The 12,324-nt window shown below is 30.5% G+C and overlaps 1 protein-coding gene across 3 annotated transcripts; it reads right to left on the reverse strand.

Moving 5' to 3' along the window:
- Positions 1-551: 551 nt before the first annotated feature.
- Positions 552-4,349, reverse strand: LOC129296682 (uncharacterized). Of its 3 annotated transcripts, none has more exons than XM_054935268.1 (8): positions 3,877-4,349; positions 3,323-3,424; positions 3,034-3,193; positions 2,761-2,940; positions 2,279-2,350; positions 1,916-1,998; positions 755-848; positions 552-675 (listed from the first exon to the last, which is right to left on the reverse strand). In XM_054935268.1, exons 1-8 carry the CDS (start codon positions 4,149-4,151, stop codon positions 598-600), a joined length of 1,044 nt encoding a protein of 347 aa, XP_054791243.1. In that variant the 5' UTR covers positions 4,152-4,349; the 3' UTR covers positions 552-597. The 3 variants fall into 3 exon arrangements, with proteins under 3 accessions (XP_054791243.1, XP_054791242.1, XP_054791244.1); XM_054935267.1 differs by having other exon boundaries at positions 2,279-2,413; positions 3,877-4,344; XM_054935269.1 differs by lacking the exons at positions 552-675; positions 755-848 and adding an exon at positions 1,407-1,837 and having other exon boundaries at positions 2,279-2,413; positions 3,877-4,348.
- Between the last annotated feature and the right edge of the window lie 7,975 nt (positions 4,350-12,324).

The raw sequence follows: 12,324 nt of genomic DNA on the forward strand, positions 1-12,324 counted from the left end.
GCCTACATTTGTTGAGAATGGTGCTTGCAAATCATAACAAGTAGGAATAAGTAATACAAAGTAATTACAATTAACACCAGACATCTAACAGAAAGCTTCAGATTCAGCCAGCAACAAGATGGAATTTAAACACGTGAAAATGATTCCACTGAGGGGTGAAATTTCATTAGACTGTTACTACTTTTTGCAAAGGAACCCATTTCTTCAAATAGAGAAGAAGCAAGAAGGATGATAAAGGCAAGTATTAGTTTCTATAATAGTTTGTAAAGAATATAGAATGTGATATAAAGTAGACAAGGCATGTTCATGGTCACTCTTGAGTTTCGAAGGCTGTGAAGAAGTTAGTTAAATTGTTCAGTTTGCACCGTTGGACAAGAGCTGGAAATATCCAGAGCAAACCTGACGGAAACAGGGCACACCAAGGAATAATAATCACCACTGCTTCACAAAACAGCCAGTGTGAAGAATGATTCAAATGGAGCCTCTCATACATTTTTAGCAGCCAACTGGACTTGTATGCAATAACGCTTTCATTCAATCTCCATAGGCATTTGCCATAAAATTTAACATTAGATATGTACCTAAATGATAATGAATTCATCGAATCCATTGATTATACTCATCCATCCTTATTATGAAGGAGCTTGAACTTGGGGAACCTCCTCCACCATATGCCTTCAATTCCAAATTGACAAAACTCAATATATATTAAAAGGTTGGAAAATCACAGTGTAAGAAAAGTATTGCAACGCACTTTTGCAATTTCAGAGGTATCTGTGGCATTATCAGTGCTTCTCAGGCACATTTTAAGATTGTTCCTTTGCATGAATATCACAGCTCCCACAGGCCTGCCACAGATATAAATATCCAATCCATCATATCATACATATCAATAATTTTTTTAATGCAAAATAAAAGTTATAATTTGCAATGAAGCAGCAAGACAATCGGGTTGGAAGGACTTGTTCAGAGACATGGTTTAGATTCTTCACTGTTTACCCAATAATATGAGTTAAATAAGAATGCTTGGACAAAGGCATGCATAATCAAATGCTTAAAATCAGAGAAAGAATCAACAAAATTATAGAAACAGCCAAGGATCTTGTTAAAATTTTCTGAGTCCAAGCAAATTATGAATCCCCTCATCCCTAATTCAGAATTCTAACAATATCTCTTTACATGGATGCTTATGAAATCTCATATTGACACAATTAACATGCTGGCAGATAATCCATGCCAAAAACTTGCATCCCTGATTGCCATACCAAACCAAGATCAATGTCACAAGATAAGAGAAAGACAGTTCTCAGTAACTCATGAAGTTGTCATCATGTAATTGTTTATTCTTTAATTTCGTATCTTCATTTAAAACTGCCGGAGTGGAAAGAAGTAAATGAGAAGAGTATGCAATTTTGTTCCAGAAAAAAATTGATTGAGGAAAAACTAGTCATAGGTGCAAAATGTAGGTAACATTTATCTTCAAGAGCCAATTACCCACGAGTGTGTTTAATTTAGTTCAGGATAGGTAAAACACGCCTGCTGTTAACAGATATCTGAGGATAAATATTGGGTCCAGCGGGTCCTTAACCCAAACAATCCAAACTTTAAAGGCATATATATAAATGGAATGTTGCACCAATGACAAATGGAATTCTTGGACCACAATTCATTTACCGACCTACATTTACGTATCAGTCCTTGCTCACTGTGGCCTTTGTTTTTTCTAGCTTTCATTTCCTATTGTCTATAATTTTTCCCCATTTCATGGTCATAAATTTTCAAGTTCGCCAAGTTAGACTGTAAGCTCTGGATTGAACATTTCCTTGCTGTCAACAAACTAATGAAGAATTATTTTCTTGATGAATTAAATATTAAGACAAACAAAAGCAGAAGGACATTTTTGCAAATAAATTACCTTAGACCAGCAGCAGCGCTCTTTGCACTCAGTAGTTTGCCAATTTCATCACTTAAATTCGAGTTCCCATCTGCCCTAACTCCCTAGAGCAACAAAGAAGGCATCAAAATTTGATTACAAACTTAAATCTTAATGTTAGGCGTGGGAGCACCATGTTGCTGTCACATGATGATGCCACAGTAATAAATTTCAATGGTGAAAGAAGCTTTTATGTACTAAAAAAAATCCACATAGAAATTGCAAGGCAAAAATTTAAATACCAGTTACATAAAGTTAGGTTTAGCTATAATAGGATTGATGAATTAATTAGAAATGGTAATTGAGAACTATCAATATAATGATGATTAAATCTTAGAATATTACCAGACACTCTCCATAAAATCCTCTACCCAGCCGAACCCTGAAGACTTTTCCCAGCAATTTGCTCGCAGCATTCTGTTGGGATGAAAGATATGAGTTTCCCTTAGCAATTAAATCATCAGCACTTAACTCCAGCAACTGTGACAAAGATTTTTTGAAAGAGAACTGTTCAGCAATGACATGATCTGAGGTGGGAAATTGGAAATATTTTGAGTAAGAAAAGCGATGAAAGTATATTTCTAAAATAATACACAGCCAGGCCAATTGTGCTACAGTCTGTGAGAACTTGAAATACTTATGTAGTGTAAATGAAACATGTAGCCTCTTGACATTGTATGTCAAACAACTATAATTCCAATTGTTTGTGAGACACATTTTTAACTAAGGAATCTATTCATTGTACCTAATTCTCTATGAACTGAATTCATATTGAAAACCAACTCACAATTTCTAATCAGTAATATGAGATCCATAAACGATCAAACCTGCTCATACATGTATGGATTAGCAAGGCAATTGAATTTTGAGCGCCATTCACCCAGTCCAATGTTAAAGGCCCTTATGCTAGGCAAGCTCCATCGATGAAGATCTCCATCCTCAATATATTTAAGAACAAGTTCCACACGAACTTTTGCTTTTGAGTCCAGCAAACTTGGAACCACACCCTTAATGATATTCAAACATCCTTCTACCTCAGCAATCGTTATGTAAGATGCTCGAGAACTAAAGCATCTTGAAGAACTCTAATTCCTACTTACATCAGGATTTCCAATATCTGCATGTTTGGTGGAGAAGTATTCGTAAACAGCACTAGAGCTACTCTTCTCAAGGCTTGCATGAATAGTGAGATTCTCAGGGCAATCATTGGCATCGGGAATACATGAAATTGCTGATTTCCGGTGATCAAACCCAATTACCCTGAATGAGTTGAGATGATTAAATAAATATGCAATTTATAACAATTAAGAGATGAAAGGAAGAAGCATCAACATAGAGGTGGTCAGAAAGGATTCCTATAATTATAGCAGGAATTCAATGTCGTCTTACTTGCATTCTGATTGCTGTGAAAGTTTCAAAAGAAACTCTTTCGGACAGAGAAAGTCAAGCAGATAACATGTCTCAAGGCCTTCACTGGTTAAATCTTCAACTCTGACATGCATTTGTAACTTCATTAACAGAACATCCCAGACAAAAATATTTCAAGTTCCTATTTCATTCTAGGGAATTTTAAACAAGAAATAAATTCAATCACTGAATTACATACAATTTCAAATAAAAATACTTTCTTAACAGAGCTAGATAGATAGCTTAACTTGGACAATGGGCGCAGGGCACTGCATTCAAAACTAATCCGTTCACTACAACTAGGAAAGCATGACATGGTATCCCGTTATACTATAAATTAAGAAAGTCATGCACGCCCCCTATTTTATTCTTACGCTTCATTTCATAAACAAGGAGAAAAGGGCATAAAGCATTATAAGAAAGAAAGAAAAATAAAAAAACCCCATTGTCAAAAATAGAAGTGTATGATAGCTGAAAACAAAAGGAGGGAGGAAAAAAACATGAAAGAGAATAAAAAGATAAGATAAGAGCTAAACCTGAGAGGCTCAACAGAAGAGAAAGGCAAAATAAGGCATGGGATATTATGATGAGAGTGGAAGAGGTGAGCAAAAAGAGCCGAGTATGCTCCAGAAAAAGAGGGGTAATTGTAAAGCACAACATTGGGAACTTTCTCTTCCGAAGCTTTAGCAATGGCTTCCAGTGCCGCATTTGATCGTAAGCTCCGAACCCACAAAGATACCGGATAGCGAGACCAAGTCCTCCATTTTCCAATCAGAGACCGACTCACTTCACAGTATCCTTTTACCCCCATGATTTAGTCGACTCGGCAGTTTAACTAGCTAGTATGAGGTTGAATGTGATGATGTGAGCAAAATCGAACAACATTAGCCGGAAATGGCGGTAATCGAGAAGATCAATGGAAGAGAAATTCGTTTCATCTTCAGGGCTGAGGAGGGTTTTGAGAATCCGGATCGCCTGTATCAAGCTTCCCTGAAGTAAGCGTGAAGGCGATGAGGTTTAGCCGATTGAGGGAGCACAGAGAATTGTGCCACGTCATCATATGTATTCTTTTTAAAATCAAAGTCAAACAAACAAGACCCGGCTGCACAAGAATATACACTACCCACGGCTTTCCTTCTGCAAGATTTTTTTTTTTTTAATAGCAAGATTTGAGAAGTCCATTGCAAAAGCTCTCATATGGCTCCTTGGCAATTCCATTCAGATGGTTTGTATAGCTTTGCATCATTCAATAATCATGGTGACTCTACTCTCTGCATAATGCTGTTTCTAGTAACCCAATGGGAAAGAAATCTCAGCAAAATGTATTCATTCCTCAACATTTATATTTCTTAATCCCAGTGGGAAGGAAATCTCAGCAACATTAATGGAGAAAGTGTTTGTAAGGGAAGTGTGGAAGATTTGTGTAATTTCCTTCTTTCTTGTGTTCTTCCCCTTCCCCATTAGATTTGTGCTTTTGCTTCGTCTTTTGTATCTTCCTTATTTATGTTGTATTCTTCCCTTTCTCTCAGTTTGTTGTCAATAGCCATTTGAATACACATACTCATAGTCAGAATAGTAACCCGTTTAATTGTTAGTCTCGTAAAAGTTCATTTGTCAAAAGTTTTCATTTGTCAAAAATTAATTTAATAAAAACTATTTATTATAATGAGATTTATGAGATAATTTTTTTAAAAAATCACATATATAAAGCTCATTAAATATACTCCATTCGTTCAAAATACAAGACATTTTTTAAGAGTTAAATATTAAAAATATAAAATATTTTAGTCTTTTAAGATATAATTATGGTCTATGTTGCAAAAATATTCCTATTGAATAAATTACTTTATATTTATTTTAGAATGAAACACCCTATTAAATAGGGGTAAATATGAAAAAATATAGTTATTTTGAAGACAAGTAACTATTTTATTGGGGTCAAATTTAATTAAAAATATCTTACATTTTTAATGGAGAGAGTACTTTACATCTTTATTTTTTTAAAATAAAAATATAAACTTTAAAAAATGTCATTCATTTAATACTCTATTTATAAAAAAATATCAAAGAGAGAGAATATAATGGGAAGAATAATGTTGGAAAAAATATCATCCATAAAACTTTATTTTTATTAAAGTATTTTATATTTTGGGATACTTAATTTTTTCGATAATATCTTATAATTTGGGACAGCGAGGATATATAATAAAAGTATCTTTAAATATACATATAATTATTAAAGAACGTGAATTTTTTTATTACACACAGGAGTTTTCCTAGGATTTTATGATATGTAATTTTCATTTTTATTATGTAAAATTTGAATTTTTTAAAAAAATATAAATCATATAAAATTTAATGTGATGAATAATTTATACTCCCCTCATTCAAAAATATAAGACATTTTTAACTGAACTTTATCTCTTAATAAAGTAATTACCTACTTTTAAATTAATCCTATCTTTTCATATTTACTCTTATTAAACACTTTATATTAAATATAAAATCATCCATCAATAGGGGTATTTTGAAAAAAAAGCAATGATTACACCTCAAAAAATTAAAAATGCTATATTTTAGATAGAGGGAGTGTAATAAAAGAATGTATTTGTTCAAAAAAAATATAATAAAAATGCATAAATAATATAACATTTTATATATTGAGTTTATATACTAAAAAATATACTGTAAATAATATAAAATTTGATATGTTAGAACAAAAAATTACTCCCTCTATTAAAAAATGTAAGGAGTTTTGTGAGGAATTAAATGTTAAAAAAGGTAAGCTATTTAGTCTTTCGAGGTGTAATTATTATTTTTTTCAAAAGTGTCCCCATTGATAATAAATTTATATTTATTATAGAGTGTTTAATAAAGGGTAAATATAAAAAATATGATTAGTTTGAAAGTAGGTAATTATTTTATTGGGGTGAGATTCGATTATATTTTAATAAAAATTTAACATGAATATCCTTCATTTAATATAACTTTAAATCTATAATCATTTCAATTCTCTTTTTCACTTAAAGGGCAATATAAAAAAAATATCATTAATAAACCTTATATTTATCAAATTATCTCCTATTTTAAAATACTAAAATATTTCTTTTTATAATTGAGGACGGGGCACTCAGCAAGGGCAACAAGGAAAAAAGGTAGTTAAAATTTTTAATTCTCTCGTTAATGCCGCAACTCTCACATTTCAAATGCAAAAATGAATGTGCTTTCAAGGTTCTTCAAATTAACTTTCAATATCTGCATGATAATAACCAAAAGTAGATCAAAAGTGCTATCCAAAGGCACACGAAAATAATGGATGAAAATGAAGAGAGGAAGGAAACTCGTACCTTTTTTATTTTATAAAACTCCTCTTTTGGTTTTTCAGATTTTGTACTTCTTCCTTTCTTATTATAAGAAAAACTATTATATGTTTTATTATTTTTTATAAGTAAAACTAAAAAATTTAAAAGTATTTATTACATTTTTCTCAAATTACTTCTCATAAAATTAAAGTTTATTTTCATGAAATAAAATTTTTTTATTGTTACAAGAATAATATAGTATAAGATATTTACTTTTAGATTTAATTATTTAATCAATTTTTTAAATATTATAACTTAATTAAAATTTGCTTTCATTTTGATAGATGGATGGGCTGGGTTTGAATTGCAGCATTAAATATGGTAATTAAGTTGATAATGGACCTTGTACGAAAAAATAGTTAATAACGGGCCACTGAATTAATTCCAGTTTCCATTTGACGTTTCCCAAGTTGAATATTGTATCGGCCCTCTAATTCTGCAATTTGAAAAACATAAAAAAGAGAAGGAGAATTGAAATGGTGAAGAACTGGGCTTGCCAATAGTGGGCAAACGTATGTTTAAATATGAAATTTGTTCATTTGGGCTTCACTTTAAGGTAATGGTCTATTTCAGCTAACAAAATTGTTTTCAATAAAAAATATTTATACACAATAAAACAATGTTTTTCAGATTTGTAAAATTAGGTCCAGCAGATGTATTGCCAAAATTTATTTTTATTTTAGACCGAATTTATCATGTAATTATTGATTTTATATTTTGTTTACTTGTCTGAAATTTTTGCAAAATTCATTTTATTTTAAAATTAGGTCACTTTTTGAGCTTTGGAAGATTATTTTGAGGTATTATTAACCTAAAGTTAAACAATTATTTTCTACATAAAATAGTGGGAGAATTGTTCATATATATTGTTAGTCGATTGGATTGATTAATTAGATTCTCATTATGGGAAAATGGATGTTCTTGGGTGGTGCCACTACTATATTGCTGGTAATAGGGTTTATATAAAAGATACCAAGACCAATTAAAAAAGTCCTAACTAATTCAGCATGAATTTTATTAATTAATGGTCAAAATATAGAAAAAAGGACACAAAGATCTTATATGCATATTTCAAATTAAATATGACACATACATACATACATACATACATACATACATACATACATACATACATACATACATATGTCCTATTTAATTTTACTTTTCACATAAATCAATATATCAAGTTTTTTGTAAAAATTTTGGCAGCACCTCCTCTATAAATAAGACATCTTGAAATCTATATAATGGAAATTTGTACAAAACAACAATCTAGATACTGAGCTCTACTTCCTAGCAACAAACAGGCAACATAATAAAAGGTTAGAACCCTAACTATGGTTATTACGAAGTACCTTAAACTGTGTTTCCCAAAAACATAATGCATAGACTTCAGAATTAGCATCAAAAGGAAAGGTGGTTTCAAAATAAATATCCACCCAATACAATTATGAGTCTCTCAATGATCAGCAAGAGGTTCAACATCAACTAATGAATCAAAGACAAAAAATAACTTTTTAGTGAATAGCATTTCCAAAAATATAATTAAAAGAGTAAAAATAAAAAAAATCAAACAATTATGTAAACTAATTGAAAAGAGGATAATTAAATATAATAAACTCATTAAATCTAGAAATCTTAATCATAACCATAAAATGTGAGTGAACTAAAATTACTTGATTCTATTATACTTGAGGAAAACATAATATTTATATATGAATAAAAGTAGTACACTTACTAATTGTAATCATTGAAATTTTAAATACACAAGTTAATTAGAAAATGTAGAATTTTGAGGACTTAACAAAACAAATAACAAAAGTGGACATATAGTCTACAATGATAAACAACCAAATATAGCTTATACCATAAAAATAAATGTGGACACACAAGTCATGAGTATAATTAATCAAACATAGGTATGAATCATGAAAACAAATATTGACACACAATTCACGAGAATAGTGCTAGCCAAATATAGCTTGGAGCCATGAAAAACAAGTATAGGAACATGACCCATGAAATAAAAACATGAGAACAGAGCTCATGAGAATCAAACTAGCTAATTATTAACTATAGCGCTACGAGCTAATAGAAATTGCTGTTAGCAACTAATGTTTTGCATATAGTCCTATTTTAAAATCAACTTTCAAACCTGCATGGAAATTTTCATAACTAACATTTCATAATTTCATTAACAAATTCCATGCATGGCTTTATCAAATAAATTTTTTATTTAAGCTTGTATAAATACTTTATCAATTTAATATAATATAATTTCACATAACATTGATCCATTAAATCAAATTATCCAATAAAATAAACATTCTTTGATAAACATGGTTTACTAACAATAAAATAGTAAAAAATGGCATTAACAAATTTTATAAAGAAAATTTTTATTGGTACATTAATTGCGATGCTACATTTACTTGTAGTATTCCCACAGTTTCAAGATTCACCTTTTATAACTTTAACTGAATTTCTTTTCTTTCAAACATCCTATAAAATAAAATAGGGTCTAAATAAACTTTTAATAAATTGATAAACTTTCCTTCAACATTCATATGACCAATATTTAATTCAAATAATGCGAAGTTTTCAACATCATCTTTTATATCGGAAGGTTTCCCATACGTATTCATTAACCAAGAGTGAGTATATATAAGTACACCCCCCACCAATACTCTATCAATCCATAATTCTTCTATTACTCATTTTATAGAACACCCTAGGAGCATCCCAGATTCAAGTCGCAAAACGATTCCCTAGTTTTTAAATTGTTAACCTTACAACTCTCAAGAAATCAACCAATTTCACAATTAAACATAAAAAACTTATTTCTTCAAAATTCCAAGCAAAACTCCTAATAAACATTTTATCAAAAATCTTGGAGGCATTTAAACTTTGAATCACAATTCCAAGCCAATTTTCCTTTCAACTCTCATTCTTAGTCAATAATCAATTCAAATATTAAGAGAATATCATCAGAATCCATATCCTCTTACCAAAATTAAATGCTTAAGCAAATCCTCAAGACTAATTAGATTCAAATTCCCATACTCCCTCCTATCCACCTAACAGCTGCAACACGGAGGATTCAAAATTTGCATCAGCCCACTCAATAAAGAGACCCACACGAAACTGACGAGGAAGGAAAAGACTTGAAGTTCCTTACCTCAAATCAACCATGGCAGGAGCTGAAGAAGTTGATCGTGCGGACATGGAGGAAGAGACTGAGACACATACAGTCATACAGAAATAGTAAGCGCAACAGCAATGCAGGAAGGAGAGCTGGGACAATTGATGTCGATGAGGCAGGGGAAGAGGAAGATGACTCGATACTCTAACCCACAACAACACGGGCAGGGAGAGAAAATTATATCTGTTGATAAGAAGATATAAAAAGTATACTTATATCTATTGATAAGAAAATTATACCCATGAATAATCATGTCCGATATGGTTTCTAGCTAGAATAAGATAATCACATCAATTTGGTAACTACTCAACTTCAAGTACTATATATAAGCCTAGCCCCTCGAGAGTGGGGGAAATGAAAAACTCTAATAATTAAATGACGAAAAAAAAACCTAGCTTTGGTTAGCATTAATAGAAAGAGCTTATTACTCCCCCTTTGTCCTTATATATGTGGTGTCTTTTAAAAGCTTGTTTTGTCCACAAATATTAGTGGTGCTATTAACCTCTAGAATTTTATGTCATTTATGAATATTTTCATTGAATTCTAATATATTTTGGCACAATTATATATATATATATATATTGGTTACCTAAATTAGAAAAATGTGCATTTTATATGGGTTTGCACACTTAGCTTTGTTTTGATATTTTTGAGTTAAATTTATGCTATTTTAATTTGGTTTAACATACATTAAAAGCATTTCTAGACCTTTGATGATATACTTTTTGAAGGTTTTTAGATGAAGAAATCAGAAGCAAAGATGAGTTGTCATGACTATCCAACGTCTTTACAAAAGTCATAACTTTATGTATGACTGTCACAATGACAACAAAACACAACATTTTGTTTAGTTGAAAAATGCTTGGGTTGGTTATTTTTATGTCGCTTTGCTTGATTTAGAAGGCATTTTACATACTTCAAGACACCTTGGGAGCTAAGTTATGCTAAGGTTTTAGCTTTGGATGAGTTGGGATCAAGTGTTAAAATTTTGAAGACATTTGAAGTTTCATTTCTTCATTTCCTTTGCTTGTTCTCCATTCTTCTTCTCATAGCCTGATATGGCTATGAATATTTTGGGCATTTGTAACTTTTGAATGATTACGAATAGCTAAACTTTTTGCTATAAGATTGATGACTCTCTATATTTTCGTGTATTTTGAGGAGTTTTATTAGTTAAGTAGAGAGTCATATAGTTATTTTTGTTTATTTGTTTTGTGTTTAGTATTTATTTTGGTGTTAGTTAGCTTGTTTTATAAATATTGTGTTTTAATATTGTTTTATAGTATTTCTTTTGTTAATTTGAGTCATTTTGTATTTTAAAAAAACTTTACAAGAGCTTGAACAAGGTGGAAAAGGAAAATATAATTAATTTAATGAAGAAATTGAATTGTTATGATCACTCACTATGGCAGGTTAGTATTATAAGGTAAATCCTAAACCAAAACAGAGCCGACTACAGCAGGCGTTGTTGTCACACCCCAATACTAAGGCTATGATCGGTATAAAATATGAGGTAAACTCATAATTCATTAGCCTTGATTAACCAGAAATTAAGCTAAAATATAGATATATGTAAGTAATATACAATACTAAAGTTCATGAAGATTTTAAATTTTTGTAGAAATTTTGACAGAGTTTTCCCTGTAATTTGGACTTCCTAAAATTTCCACAATAATAGAACCTATCAATCAAAACAGTAAGGAGACTAACTTCATTCCAGCAATTTACATAATAACAAAACAAGAATAGGACCTAACTATAGTGTACGTGGAGTATTAAGCTATGGTTACAAAATAAAATATATAGTTTTACTAACACAATAATCACAATAGACTTCCTCTTTTCCAAAATGAAAACAGAGACTCTCTACGTTCTGCTGTAGGCACAGGGTCAGTTATAATATCTGAGACTAAAGAATATACCGGTGAGTAGTATTTCAATCAAAATTATAATAAAAATAATTTGAAGATAATAAATAATAAATTTAATTAAAAAGGACCTAATGAAATTTTGAATCATATACTTAAGCTAGAAATAAAAAACAATTTTTTTATACTATAATTCTAAAATTAATTAATGCTATTAGAATAACTTGAATGTATTAAAATTTTTACTGTTCATAAAATATAAAATTTTTTAATAATAGTGCAATTTGACAAAGTACTTTTTAGAGAATTATTAGAGAAATGATAAATTTTAACTTATATTTAAGAGGGCTTTATCAGAACGAATAATAAGCATGGACATACAGTCCATGAGGGTAAATAACCAATTAAGTGTGGACATAAAGTCTATGAGGGTAAGTAATTAGTCAAGCATGGTTGAAGGCTACGAAACAAGCACATGCATGAATCTTACGAAAACAAGCGTAAGTATAATGCTCACAAATAATCATCCCTCCATTCTATGTTTGTTGGCCA

The sequence above is a fragment of the Prosopis cineraria genome, unplaced genomic scaffold (assembly GCF_029017545.1).
Source record: "Prosopis cineraria cultivar Desert tree isolate PC_DT_omini unplaced genomic scaffold, ASM2901754v1 PC385, whole genome shotgun sequence".
Lineage (NCBI taxonomy): Eukaryota > Viridiplantae > Streptophyta > Magnoliopsida > Fabales > Fabaceae > Prosopis > Prosopis cineraria.

Coding starts and splice junctions, on each gene's coding strand:
- LOC129296682 (XM_054935267.1), bottom strand. CDS start 4,151: ATGGGGGTAAAAGGATACTGTGAAGTGAGTCGGTCTCTGATTGGAAAA. Junction 2,414..2,760: donor ATCCATACATGTATGAGCAG/GTTTGATCGTTT, acceptor TCTTTGTCACAG/TTGCTGGAGTTAAGTGCTGA. Junction 676..754: donor ATACCTCTGAAATTGCAAAA/GTGCGTTGCAAT, acceptor TTGGAATTGAAG/GCATATGGTGGAGGAGGTTC.